At 32.2% G+C, this 14,319-nt stretch overlaps 4 protein-coding genes across 7 annotated transcripts; 2 read left to right on the top strand and 2 right to left on the bottom strand.

The window, feature by feature from the left end:
- The first annotated feature begins 101 nt into the window (after window positions 1–101).
- Window positions 102–2,965, top strand: LOC105200067 (cytochrome c oxidase assembly factor 4 homolog, mitochondrial). Of its 4 annotated transcripts, XM_011167445.3 has the most exons (4): window positions 102–270; window positions 390–455; window positions 655–804; window positions 1,586–1,768. In XM_011167445.3, exons 3-4 carry the CDS (start codon window positions 700–702, stop codon window positions 1,691–1,693), a joined length of 213 nt encoding a protein of 70 aa, XP_011165747.1. In that variant the 5' UTR covers window positions 102–270; window positions 390–455; window positions 655–699; the 3' UTR covers window positions 1,694–1,768. The 4 variants fall into 4 exon arrangements, with proteins under 4 accessions (XP_011165747.1, XP_025994457.1, XP_039307963.1 ...); XM_026138672.2 differs by having other exon boundaries at window positions 102–455; window positions 1,586–2,965; XM_039452029.1 differs by having other exon boundaries at window positions 102–455.
- Window positions 2,578–8,222, bottom strand: LOC105200069 (transmembrane protein 145). Its single transcript, XM_011167450.3, has 5 exons — window positions 6,941–8,222; window positions 6,339–6,846; window positions 5,370–5,507; window positions 5,019–5,274; window positions 2,578–4,943 (listed from the first exon to the last, which is right to left on the bottom strand). The coding sequence occupies exons 1-5, from the start codon at window positions 7,318–7,320 to the stop codon at window positions 4,753–4,755; spliced, it is 1,473 nt and encodes a 490-aa protein (XP_011165752.1). The 5' UTR covers window positions 7,321–8,222; the 3' UTR covers window positions 2,578–4,752.
- Window positions 8,223–9,800: 1,578 nt separating this feature from the next.
- On the bottom strand, window positions 9,801–10,549 carry LOC105200070 (histone H3). Its single transcript, XM_011167451.3, has one exon. It carries the CDS (start codon window positions 10,532–10,534, stop codon window positions 9,911–9,913), a length of 624 nt encoding a protein of 207 aa, XP_011165753.2. The 5' UTR covers window positions 10,535–10,549; the 3' UTR covers window positions 9,801–9,910.
- Window positions 10,550–13,110: 2,561 nt separating this feature from the next.
- On the top strand, window positions 13,111–14,110 carry LOC105200071 (15-hydroxyprostaglandin dehydrogenase [NAD(+)]-like). Its single transcript, XM_039452022.1, has one exon. The coding sequence runs from the start codon at window positions 13,191–13,193 to the stop codon at window positions 13,980–13,982; it is 792 nt and encodes a 263-aa protein (XP_039307956.1). The 5' UTR covers window positions 13,111–13,190; the 3' UTR covers window positions 13,983–14,110.
- Window positions 14,111–14,319: the final 209 nt, after the last annotated feature.

Below are 14,319 nucleotides of genomic sequence, written 5' to 3'. Positions count from 1 at the left end.
TTAGAACTGTTCAATCTGAATTATTCGAATGCCTATTAATTTCTTTCAGTTACTGATGTCAAAAAACTCGTCATACAAAATACAAACAATGTTGCATGAAGCTTTATTTAATTTATTTATGTCGGCTAACTGCGTAGTGTAAAAATAATTAATTAAACGGGAAACATGCGTTTTGAATGTATATACATACCATGCATACATGTTTCGATACGCGCCAACTTCATGTTATCACAATTGTGACCTCGTGTGCGTGCACGTTGCGTCATTCGTGTAATTGTTACGTTTTTAATTATCTATATTACCGTCTGATATGTCTTGTTATCCTGATCAAACAAAATAGAGATTAAACAAAATCATATTAAAATATTTGTTAAAAAAATTTTTTACAGTTGCGGTAATGGTGTAGTGAATCGAACAGTGATTTCACGAACGTCATTGCCGGCTTCTAAACACAGGTATAATTTCGCTAAATTCTTCGTCTATTTTGGACATTCTGGATCAGTTCGTTCCGATTTGCTCGTATATCGTCGAAACTATTCGAACCGGCAGGCAGAAATAATATAACCTCCAAAGAATAATTAACCTTTAGCATATATTTTGTTGAAGCCTTTAAGTGATATTTTATTGATAATTTAATGAGAATGACTGTTTCAGTGGTATAATAAAAACTTATCTACATCTGAGCACCGGTATCGTAATATGATATCCGCGTCGTCGAGTACCGATGCTGAGAAAGAAATTGAAGATCCCGTCGAGCGGATGCTAAAGAAAACCGGTTGCATGGAATTGCACTATCAAGTTCAAGTACGTTCGCTTATAATCGATATAATTTTTAATTGTTTATAATACTCCAATTCTAGAAGAATTGTAAATTGAACTTTGCTTTTAACTTTAAGCGAATTCTAAATTAAGAAGGTACAATCAAAAAATCTATTTAAATTTGTTTAAAAATTATAAGAATATTATTTAAAATAAAACTAATATTATATGAAAGTTTCAAATCGATTGAAAGGTTCAAGTAGGTTTTATACATAGCATCTTATTGCATCAAACTACTGTCATGTTACTTTTTAAAATGCATTATATGAATAATTAGAACAAACCTTTTGTATATCTTTGCAAAAATGTTCCATTCATCATGTAGTTTCTTCATAAGACTGATAACTGTTAGAAAGAAGTGTTAAAACAAAGTTTAAGTGTTAAGTTTTAAAACTATATGTAAATGTATACCAAAAGAATGTAACCGGAAGCCATCCTAAGCCGCAAGGCAAACGGATTAAATAAAATAATAAATAAATAAATGTAGTTTCTTCATATATATATATATATAATGTAAAATTTTATTAACAGTTTTATTAACATATTTTATTAATAATTTTATTAACATATTAAAAAAATTTTACTACTTTTATGCAGTTAAAACCAATAGTGATTTCATGTGGAACCCAAATACACACTAAAATTTCAACAATTATGTTTTCAATAATATAAATCAGTATAAGTTACTTTGTTGAAATCTATTTCCTTGATCAATAGTTATTGATAAAGCTTTGATTATATCATTGAAGTTCCTAATAATTTTCAGGAATGCATAGCTGAGCATCAAGATTGGAGAAAGTGTCAGAATGAAGTAAAAAATTTTAAAGAATGTATGGCTAAGTACACAAAACAACAAGAATCAAGACATCAATAGGACAATGGTAATAAAGATGAGGTTGATAAGCAAATTTATAAGATCTTTCTTATCTCCTACTTGGAATGGAGAAAACTGTAAAATGGTAATAGTAGTTCGGTCAGATTTACCTATGGGAAAAGGTAAAACTGCTGCTCAATGTGCTCATGCTGCTTTAGAATGCTGTCGCCAGACCTTCAATAATGAAAAGAAACGTTTAATGTTTGAAACCTGGTTACGAAATGGACAACCTAAAATTGTTGTTAAAATACCGAGTGAAGAGGAATTGTTGAGCTTAGCGGATAAGGCTCAATGCGCTGGTTTAATTACTGCCATAATAAAAGATGCTGGTTTGACTCAGTTAAAGCCTGGTACAATTACAGTCATTGGTATAGGACCTGGATCTAATGAAATTATTGACAATCTTACATCAAGATTAAGATTATTGTGATTTTATGTATTATAAATTTAATATTTTTTTTTAAAGAAGAGAGTACTTAAAACTTAACTTTTTTTACAATAAAGTACATCATTTAGACAGGATGATTCCACAAAACAATTTTTTTTTTAAATGCTAATGAAGAGAGTACATTTCTTATATTTCCTCACAGAAGATAATTTTCTATAATAAAATTTTCAGAAAAAATTTGACTTTGTATAAAAATAATTTGTAAATCTATTAAAATAGTTATGTATCTTATGGAAACATGTTAAATATAATAAATTCTTGATGTATCACTGTACAGTGTATATAATGTATACATAATTGTATAGAGAGAAGAGAATATATAATAAAAAAAACATTAATTTTCAACTGTAATTTAAATTGTATTTCTTAAGTAATGTTGCTCTTGTTCCTGAAGAAGTTTATATTAAATGCAAATATACAAAAAAATTTGAAATAGTTTAGGTATATAAAACAATTATTATTATCAAGTTGTATAATACATTATTTATCCTGGCAAAAAGATTAATTAAATAAAATATTTTTCCTGCTTAGTTGGACTGTAATGACGTGATATAACAATTTCATTATACTAAAATATTTACTATAATTGCTATTTCCTTCATTCATCTATAAAAAGCAAAACATGTGTTTGCAAAGACACGCATATTTTTGAAAATAAATTATATGTAAATATACATGTACATATTAGACATTGATATTCAAAAACATTAACATAATTTGTATAACAAATTTAAATGTGCTTTAAAAAAAATATGCTTATAATTCTAAATATAACTCAAACATAGACAATACTATAAAGAAATAAAAATAAAAAAAAAAAAAAACAGATTATATTAAATTGTTCTCACTTGTGAATATTAAAAATATAAATGTATCGTAAAGATTTTACCGATCCCATACGGTGTATATGCTGAGCATTAAAATATTCTCAAGAGAGTATATACACAATCATGTTATCTAAGTTATTACAAGATTGAGCAATAATAGTATGACAGGAAAACACGCGCTTACAGCTAGCGTATCAGATCATATGTTTAAATCTTTTATATAAAGTATTTATATTTATTCAACAATGTGCAATTAACATGTGAACTTGCTTGAATAAAATCGGAAGAATATTATATAGGTGCTCTTTCACTTTCTGCGTTGTGTATGTGATTATTTATATATACTTACATGTTGTTTATCTAATAACAAACTAATTTAATGTTGACAGTGTTTATTAAGATTACATTTTAAAAGATTAAAAAGCTTTTTATAAAATTAAGAACAAAAATAGATATGAAAACATTCTCATACAAAACATACCAAAAATACAGTTTTCTTAATCATAGCTTCTTTATCCAATGTTTTATAATTTTTCTTTAGTTATTAAAAAAGTTCATTAAGAGTTCATTATCCTTTTAATTTGTAATATTGTACATACTTTTTTAATAAATTTTCAAGTTCTCCATTAAAATGTGATTAAAATAAATTAAAGAAAGTTTATATTTTTTTTTCTAATCGCGAATTACTCGAAAGTTATTAGCATCCTGATATGAGAATTGGGACCCTATTTTGTAATTCATAATACTGAAACTAACTGTTAAAGAGTTACAGAATACATCCCTTAGTCAAAGAATCTACAGTCTTAAAAGAATGCCTAGTAATTTTGGAACATTCTGTATTTCTTGCTATAAAGTCTACTATAAATAAATCAATATGGCTATATATACAGTTATCACATACGCAACTTTAAACCACTCAACTAGAATCAAATTGCATGTTACGAAAGTCATACAAGTATTTTATTTCCACCATTCTTATTCAAGTGCACATTGTAATGTTCTCGGTATGGAGCAGACATGGAATAATTACAAGATGTAGTGACGAATTAAAGATATCAAAAATGTACACTTTGTTATGAGGTTTTCTTTGCATGTATAATATAGAAGTTTAAAGACTTTTTTATAAAATCAAAATGTGTAAATTGATTAGAGAAATAAACAAATTAATACTTTTAAATTAAAGCTTTATGAATATGATATGAGTAAGTAAAATAAGTTGTCTCTCATGTATGGTAAAGAAATTTTAGAAATAGTATTATTTTATATAATTATGTAATTTGATAGTTTATATAATTATACAAAATATATCAAAATATATTGTATAATCTAATAAAATATATTATATAATTTATATATTTTATAATATATATAGTTTTTATATCCTAATGCATAATCATACGAGTAGACTAATTATTTAAACATTAGTAACATATAAGATATGCACCAATGTTATCAAGATGCATAAATAGCAAATAGATAAATATTTAATAGTTATGCGTGCATAGAAAATTATGAATATAATTAATACTGATATATCAAATCGAAAATCGTGTTTCATATAATATACTCATATCATACTCATTTACTTGTATTGATTTCATATCACACAGCTCCGAATTTGACAATATATCTCTAATTATAGGATGTGCACAATATTTCAGTTCGATAGCACATATTAGAGTATTATTGATTCTATTAGATTGATCATTTGGCAAATGTACATCACATCACTTGTAATTAAAAATGTCATCGATTTAATATTATACTTCCAATATGGACGAGTATTAAGTAATTATTTTACCGAGTTCCGGCGGCTCTACATAATTATTTAATACATGCGGCGCTTCGTTGAATTCATCGAGCTCATCACCATTATCCGCGCCTTGCGCTAGTAAAAAATATTGTTCACTTCTGGTGGGCCATAATAAATGAGCCATTACACAATAAGCAAAACAGTCTGCTGAGTATGTTATACCTATAAATTGATAATGTGCGTGTGAAATGCGGTTAAAAAAAAAGTTAATTTTAATATTTTACAAACTTTACTCACCTAATAACAGCTTAAACCTCCATAATGCGCTTATTTGAAGCGCTATAAGTGCTATAATGGGTAAATATATGAACCAAACTAATGACGACGCACCAAAGTGAAGGAGAAAGTTCAATTTTTGAGTATTATGCTCGTATGTCATGGTGTTTCGAAGTTCATATAGAAACCATACCATTATGGCACTTCGGAATAACAATATAAACCATCCTGGCCAAGTTTGATATTCATCTATGTCTTCGATAATATCAACTTCTGTCTGAAAATAAAATGTACAATGGCAAAATAAATTTATACTTATAGAAAATTAAATAATAGAGATATATATATATATATATATATATATATAGTTACCATATTCCATACATATAATAAGATGTGAACAACTCCATAACAAAACCATATAGCAAATACCAGTGGCTTCCATGTTAATTCCATTCTTGTTACAGCCCATCCTTTGGCAAGTAGGAGTAATAATAACATAAAGGACGTCTAGAAATATAAAAATAATATTGAAGATGCATACACAAATAATATCAAAGTTGTTATTTAGTTTTTAAGTTTTTAAATAGATAAAGCATTTATATACTAATTGTATTCGTATTTTGAAAACATTAAGAATAAATTATGAAGTAGTTTATAGCTGTTTTTATATTAGTGCTATTACTATTACAAAATGTGTACTTAAATTTTGTAAACAAATTTCTTAAAAATTCCCAGATTTTTCAGGAATTTTAATTTAAATTTGTAATATTATAAAGAATCTTTTTAATGCAGCTTTAAAATAAATTTATTACATGTACTTTTTAATATTTTTTAATCATACATTTATAAAGAAAACCTATTTAAGATTTGAATATTAAATTGGAGATTGAATTAGAAAGAAATAAACACAATATGCTGGATATAACAATCTGTCTACAATACATGGATCTAGTTTACATCACTGGATATAAATACAGACATCAGTGGATAGAAGATATAAGAAATAATTTTTTCAGAAACAGATAAAATTTAAATTTAAAAGTACAATTCCAAAAATGTCTCTGAATACCAGTAAAATCCCATAATCATCCATGATTTAGGGATAAAAACTAAATCTGCTGAAAATTTTAGGTTTTCCTGGTAGTACACATCCTGTATTATTATTATTATTATTAGTTTTTCAACTATAAATTTCTTATATTACTATTATTACTGTTAGTTTCTTTAACAAACTTAAAAAGATTTAAAAAATATGGTAATATTATATATACAATGTTAGACTACTTGAATTTAATACTATAGTTTAATAATATCTTTAGGGGAAGATATTTTCCTTACCCGTGACAGAATATCAAAAATATCACCTGCAACTTCTAATTGTTCGTAGCCTACTCCGTCTAGTGCAAATTTCAACACGTGTATCAAGATCAAACATACTGCCACAAATTCTAATAATAAACTAGCAGTGAACAATCTTGTTACAGGATGCTTTTGCAATCTTACTGCATACAACTGCAGTGGTACCAATATGATATAACACAGGAAAAACAGCAAATACAGTTCGATGGTATTCTGTCTGTCGTACGAAAACTGGTATGTCAAACTGTTTAGGCCACTGACGTTCGGATTGCCATTTACCAGCCAAATGTCATACTCCAACTCGTCGTGCCTACTGTAATACTCCCATTGACAGGTCGTTTTGTTTCTGTAGCATGCCACCAAGCTCATGTACCAAAATCGTGGCTGCCAGAAATCCTGTATGACATACGTGAACTGATGTCCCTTCACAATATTCCACACCGAGTCCTCGTCTGGGCACAATTTGTCTCGGGGACACGGGACTCGCCTTCAAAGTGCAAAGTTTAAATTATTAGCCACTTTGTACGATGAATCAAAAATGTCGTAAAGCGCGCAAAGGTAGCGAAAGCTGCTCTACGTACCTTAGGAAGTCTTGGCCCTCCTCGTTGCAGTCGGGATCGTAGGAACTCTTTTTCAGCGTGTTGAACATGTAGGCGCACGCGGCGCTCTTGTCTAACAGCGTGCGATTGCCGTAGTACTCGAGGAAGTGGCCGCGGTCAAGTATCGCCAGGGTGATCGGCACGTCGAAGTCCGTTCTCGCGGTCACATTGCCGAATATGTAACCATACGAGTCCTTCTGCCGATGGCGGTCGGTCTTTTGGAAGCCGAACTTGATGAGGAACCGGAAGAACTCCTTCGTGTTGAAGGTGCCGGTGATGTGTGTGGAGTGCGCGTAATCAAGCCGTAGCGAAAGACAGAGGAGCGCGCAGAGAACGCGCACCAGTCGCTGACCGGCAATCATTTTCCGCCGTCGCCGTCGCCGCTGCCGCCGCCAATCCTGTCGTTCACGATCACACCCGCGTGCTCCGCCGCGCCTCCTCTGGGTGCCGCGAGGAGCCGTCAGGAGCCGTCGTCGTCGGGCACCCTCAGCATCTTCCTGCGCGACACCGCACACTACAGCTGTTGCCGCGGCACGGCATGCGACGCGGATGACGAGGATCACGCTTCCTTGCGACGACGCCACTCGCGGCCGTCATCGAGACGCGACGACACCTTTTTATCGGGAGGGACACCTCTTTTTCGACATACTGCCGTCGTCGCCGCCGCCGCCGCCACCACCGGTGATAATTGTCTGCGAGAGAGATAATTGTGGTTCTGTCCTGTGCACGCAGAGAAACGAGAGAGACACAATCGTTAACGACACGCCGTGTGTATGTACTCTCCCTCGGGCACTTTGAACTCGCCTTTTCCTATCGATTTTCCCCACCCAGACAGACCGTCCGCTCCAAGGAGAAACTGTCGCTTCCCAACATATCGCCCGGTTAAAAACTTTCCTCGATGCCGCCTCTCCCTCGCGCGTCGCGACCGTCGCAATTATTACGAAACGACGGCAGAAAAAGTTTTTTCACCCGGCTGGGTTTAAATTCGTGCAACGCAGAACCGACACTACTGCGTTGCAAAAATTCGCTGCACTGTTTTCTTTGGAAGACTCAGCAACTCTTCTTTTTGCCAGCTATCAGAAATCCACAGAAACTTAATACGATGACGGAGGAATACGTGACGAGCGCGATTCACCGTGCATGAATTAATTCGTTACTTATTTGCGAATCGCGTTCGCTCTATTAATAACAACGATCGAAGCGTATTACGGTTACGACGACGCGACTCTCTATACTAAACAGCATACAATATTTGATGATATTTATTACCATTTACTTTGTGGTACACCTATTATATAAATATTTTATTTACACGAAGAAAAAATCATAAAATCTTTATTCAAAATATTATTAAAATAGATTATATATTTTATATAATATTAATGGTAAGTAAAAAAATTAATATTTAATATCTATAATATTTTATATATTTTGTTTTTATATATTTACAATAAATCTGTTCAATCTAAGATCACAAAAATGAAATAATTTCGTAAATATTTGTAAAATATACAAATAGTTATAAATATTTCATAAAATATAATTGTGCTGTCTGAATGAGTGTCCTTGCTTCGTTCGCGGCATGTAGTTAAAATCAAAGTCGTAATTTCAAGATTACGTCTATATGGATTATTTATGTTTATATTTGCACGAATTTTTTTCACATAGATGCAGTAATCTCAATTACTAGAATAGAGATATTATAATACAAAAAGTAAGTAGTAGCTGTAAAGTTATAAGATTGCTAATGTATCTTCAGTATTGATAAAATGAAAATAAATATTAAAAATTTAAAAAATGAAATAATTTTTATTTCTGATAAAATTTCAATCTTCTGTGATCTGTGTATTAATGTTTATATAACACGTATAGAATAGTTTATATTGTATATTTTACGCCTAATGTCCAATTTTAATTAAAATCGACGTTACGTAATGCTACACAGTGTGCATATACGCAAGAATGCAAATATGATTCCCAAGATAAGAATGATTTCATATTTAGATTTCTTATCGAGATTCTATTTATTTCACGAATACCATCTTGGAATCGTGTGTCGTGTTTAGACGCCATCTGTGCGCGCGCCATCTTGTGACGAGGTATCGTAATACTGGCAGTTTTGGCGCGTTTTTACAGCAAAGAAACGATAAATTAACGTCTCTCATAGCTTACCTTCCTTTTGCGTTATTTCTCGAAAAGTAGAATGACGAGATATGGATAACTATATTCCATTTCAACAACCCCAGAGATAAATTTTCAACCTAGTATTGTTTTTATTCTGCGCAAGATGAGTTGCTGCTTCTAGAGACGCCATTACAGTCTGAGTCACGCGTTGCAAAAGCGCGCCAAACTGCAGCTGAGAACGACGCCTATCTGAAGATTAACGTTACGATTCTCATATCAAATGTTATTTGTACTAGAGAAAACCCAGAACACAACTTCGAATAGGTAGGCATTATTGTTGCAAGAAATATTCTTGCCGTATAAAATTGAACATTTTATTTCTACGAATTCCAAGATAAATTTTTAACCCAATCTCATTCTACGAGACGAGTTGTTTTCACAAGATGCTATTACATTACACGCCATTACGGCATGAGTCACGCGTCACAAAAGCGCGCCAAAACTGCAGAAGAGAGCGTTGCCTATTTATCTGAAGATAGCGTTCAGATTTTCATATAAAATGTTACGTGCTGTATATGGATTAACTCGGAATACGTAGCTAATTCCAAATGGCTGGGCATTATCGTTGTCATATGCACGGTATTCCTGTAAAAATGTGTCAAATGCAGGCGTCACTCTTGCTATACAAAACTTGTCTATGAGTAATGAATTCAGAATCTAAATGAGATTGGTTTATAAATTAGAAAATACATTGCAAACGTATGAAATATTCCATCGTAAGAAAATTTTTGGCCCTGAAAAGGGCCGATTGAAAAGAAGGAAAGGCACTTAAGCACGTTCGCCGCGAATTCTGCGAGCCAACTGGATGTCCTTGGGCATGATGGTAACCCTCTTGGCGTGAATCGCGCAAAGGTTGGTATCCTCAAACAATCCAACGAGGTAAGCTTCGCTAGCTTCCTGGAGAGCCATGACAGCAGAGCTCTGGAAACGAAGATCGGTCTTGAAGTCCTGAGCAATTTCACGGACCAGTCGCTGGAATGGAAGTTTGCGGATCAAAAGCTCCGTGCTCTTCTGGTAGCGACGGATCTCACGAAGCGCAACAGTTCCGGGACGATAACGATGAGGCTTCTTGACACCACCGGTCGCTGGAGCGCTTTTACGCGCCGCTTTCGTAGCCAGTTGTTTACGCGGGGCCTTGCCTCCGGTAGATTTGCGAGCAGTCTGCTTGGTTCGTGCCATCTCGAACAAATGACGTCCGTACAATGCAGTGAACACTAGCGATGTGATGGCTGTGCCTTGAGCGTCGCGCTTATATGGGTATCCAGCCCCACACGCGGAACGCTGATTGGCTAGTGCAATAGTGGTGGGGATGCACCGACCAGACGCACGGGGAACTGTAGTCTGGCTTTGTAACGGTTTTCCTGGCAGTACTTCAAATCTTATTGTATGCATTTTCTTATGTGCATATAAAGACGAGAATAACTGAAGAAAACTAAAAACTTAGAAGAAAAAATTCGATAAAAACAGTCTTTAGAGTTTCTACTCAAACTCTAAAAATGTTTTACTCGAATATGTATGTTTTTTGACATTTAATGCCATACTACTGTTTCAGAGTTCAGTTTTAGTATTTATCTAAAAGATTTTGGTATAAAGATAAATATAAATCAAAATGTAATACAATAACTAAGTGATAGTAGTTATAGACATCTAGATTATTATCAATAAAAAACAGGAAACGAATTTTAAGCTTGTATTATTTAATCTACATAACACAAGGATATTTTCGTTTCGATTTGAAATTACAAATGCACAGAAGTGTTAAATAATATCGAAATAATGTATCAAACGTTTTAACAATAAATATCAAGAAAATAATTATATTTCTTTTTTTTAATACTTTGACAGAAATACTTTTCTATCATAAAAAACTAATTTCGGTTTTTTGCTCTTAATTCGAAAATGTTTGTTTCTTCATCTCTTTTCATATACTAGTTTATTCTGTTGTGTAACTTAACAACAGTGTCGTTATCGTTATAGTTACGTAATTTTTTTATCATATATTACGTAATATATATCCGCGATCAGGTGATAATTATCGTTAAGAGTTAGATATTTTGAAGTACAGCTATGTTCAGTCTGATGCCTTGGAATATTCTAGTATAAATTTATTACTCATACAGAGTTGAAATGCATTATAATTTGTGATTTATAAGACACATTTCATTTGTTAGGCTTTTAATGATTTAAAAATTACAACTAAAAGAATTAGACCGTATGGATCACACTTTGATCTTTGCTTTTCGCATGTGCGTTGAGATGTGTATTATATTCGTAAACATAGTAAAAATAGATCGAGCGTAACTTCGGTAGTGAAGATCAAGTAGAAAAATAACCGTTGTATCTTTCTCTGATTCCATCATATTAACAATTGAGTTACATTGTTTATTAATCTTTAATTAATACACTGTGCGAATTCACATTACGAAAATTTTTCAAATTGCTGCTAGTTACGCAGAAACAGTTGTAACTATTTCTCCTTACTACATTTATTAAGAATTTCTCCCCTCTCCAGTCGGATGACAGAAATGCACATTCATAGCCTTAAGCGTCGTTTACAATACAGTCGTTACGATGTTACGACTCTGCAATGGACCAATCAAAGAAGAAAAAATCATATATTTTCTTCTTTGATTGGTCCGTCGCAACGTCATAACATCGTAACGACTGTATTCTGGACGACGCTTTAACCTGGTTTATAGACGCCATAACCGTAAAAAATTAACCAATCACACTCGATTGATGGGATAATAATCAATAATGTTTGGCCAATTTTTTACGGTTACGATCTGTATAAATCAAATGTCAGTTTCCTTCAGCTACTCGAGCTAGCAATTTTCAAAAATTGTTTTAGTGCGAATTAGCACACTTTTGTACAAAGTAGTGTGTATAAAATTTATGATATTCACGTAACGCTATTTTCATTTAAAGTAAAGTATTCTTTTGTAATTCTAAATGTTATTTATTAATTATTTTGGAATTATAAACATTATTTTAAAAACTTGATCTTTACGAGTTATATAAAAAAAGTTGATTAAAATGTGGAGTAACACATTTCGAAAAGTGAAATAGTAAAAAAACTTGAAAAGCATAAGACGCTTATTATAAAAAAATGAAAGATAAAAGTTATATTGTTTTTTTTTATTTATAACGACATGTTCCGACAACATAAACGATACATTTAGTATATTAATTTACGAGTATATATGAATATTTATTAAAAATTTACTTTATAAAGTTTGCAAGATTTATTACTAAAAAACACTTAATTTTTATTGAAATTATTTTTAAAAGAAAGATTCTACTATCTTAGAAGATAAATTACTAACAGAAAATACCTCAATTCTGGCTATATAAAAAATATTTCTATTTCTATTTCTGCAACAATAATTTTCAGTTAAAGTACATCGTTTTGAGTAAAGAATTCTGTCAGTTTTGCTTTATTTTATGAAATAACAAAAAAAAGGCAATTTTTTTTCGAAAAAAAAAAAAGATTTTTCTTAAAACGGTAACTTTGTTAGAAACTTCAAATAAATATTTTATTGCTGAATAATTTTTTCACTGCATTTGAGTAATACAATTGGATTTACAAGAAAATTGTACCCCAGAAAAGCATGGTTTTAAAGAAACTTCTATTTTAATCTTCAGAATATATTTACAATTCCAAATATTAAATCCCTATTCCCGTACATCATTAGTAGGTATTCAAATGAGATATACCATTTAAAGAGAACATAATCACATTTGTAAAGATTAAATAAATGTTCAAACATCATAAATTATTAATGATTTTATGTCATTTATTAGTAATGCAATTGAGTCGTTCGTATATGAATTTATTCTTAATATTACCAACACACAAATAATTGTTAAGACAAAGAAACTTATTCCCACCAATAAACTCGCCGATGAATTATCGGAGAGTGTTAAGAGCGATAAGAGGACATATATTAACCTGAGTGTACTTTACTTACAGATAGTCCTCTACTAAGATTCATTACAGAATCATACCTTGAGAAAACATTTAACAAGGCTCCGAAAGATCAGCATAATGTACAACGTACAAAATAAAAATGTAATGATCACTGGAGCAGGTTCTGGATTAGGATACAAGTACGCCGAAATATTGCTTCGCAATGGTGCAAAGAAGATTGCCGTGGTCGACTTGCCAACATCGAAAGGACAGGATGCGGTGGCTACTTTGGAGGACGACTTTGGGAAGGGCTGTGCCATGTTCATTGCCTGCGACGTAACAAAAGCTGACGATTTGAAGAAAGCATTCGAGAAAACCATCGACGAGTTTGAAGAGCTCGATATTCTTATCAACAACGCAGGCATATTGAATGATAACATATGGGAAGAAACACTCGACCTTAACGTCAAAGCGCTAATTCGCGGCTCTATGTTGGCATTCGATTATATGGGGAAACACAAAGGCGGTAAGGGTGGCGTCATCGTCAACATCTCATCCGTGGCCGGATTGGAACCAACTTGTACGCTTCCAATGTATGTCGCTTCGAAGCATGCCGTTCTGGGATTCAGCCAGTCTCTGGCGAAAATGTACGACAAGACCGGAGTGCGAGTTGTTATAATGTGCCCGGGAGTTACACTTACAGCGTTGATGGCAAATATCCAAGATAAGATATCCGAATCCTTTCGAGATCTGATAGACCTTGAGGCTGAAATGGATGAATATCCGAAACAAACAACCGACACTGTAGCACTTGCAATGTTAGATCTCATCCAGAAGGGTGAGAACGGAGCGGCCTGGGTCAGCGAAGGTGGTCAACCGCCATATGCTGTGGACTTTCCTCATTATTCCAAGCGATCTTTGCCTGTATAAAGTTGATATTTGATTACTTATCTCACTCTCCTTTTTAATCATTTTACACGATAACCAGCAATTGTTACAGCATATGTGTTAAAAATTATAAAATAACATTTTAAATAAACATTGACATTCCAACCAAATTGATTATTTCTATGATAATTAATATTAACAAATCCTTACATTTCATCCTGAAATTTAATCTTGAAATTTGTAGTATCATGTATAAGTTTATATAAAATCATAATTGGTTTTCTTTACAACTTAAAATCTGATAAATTTTCAAATACCCATTTTTTTATCAATATTCTTTACAATCATATTTTTGTATCAATCTCAGGAAATATAAAAA

The sequence above is a fragment of the Solenopsis invicta genome, chromosome 7 (assembly GCF_016802725.1).
Source record: "Solenopsis invicta isolate M01_SB chromosome 7, UNIL_Sinv_3.0, whole genome shotgun sequence".
Classification (NCBI taxonomy): domain Eukaryota; kingdom Metazoa; phylum Arthropoda; class Insecta; order Hymenoptera; family Formicidae; genus Solenopsis; species Solenopsis invicta.
The sequence above is the reverse complement of the archived record's forward strand: the minus strand, read 5'-3'. Positions and strand labels throughout refer to the sequence as shown.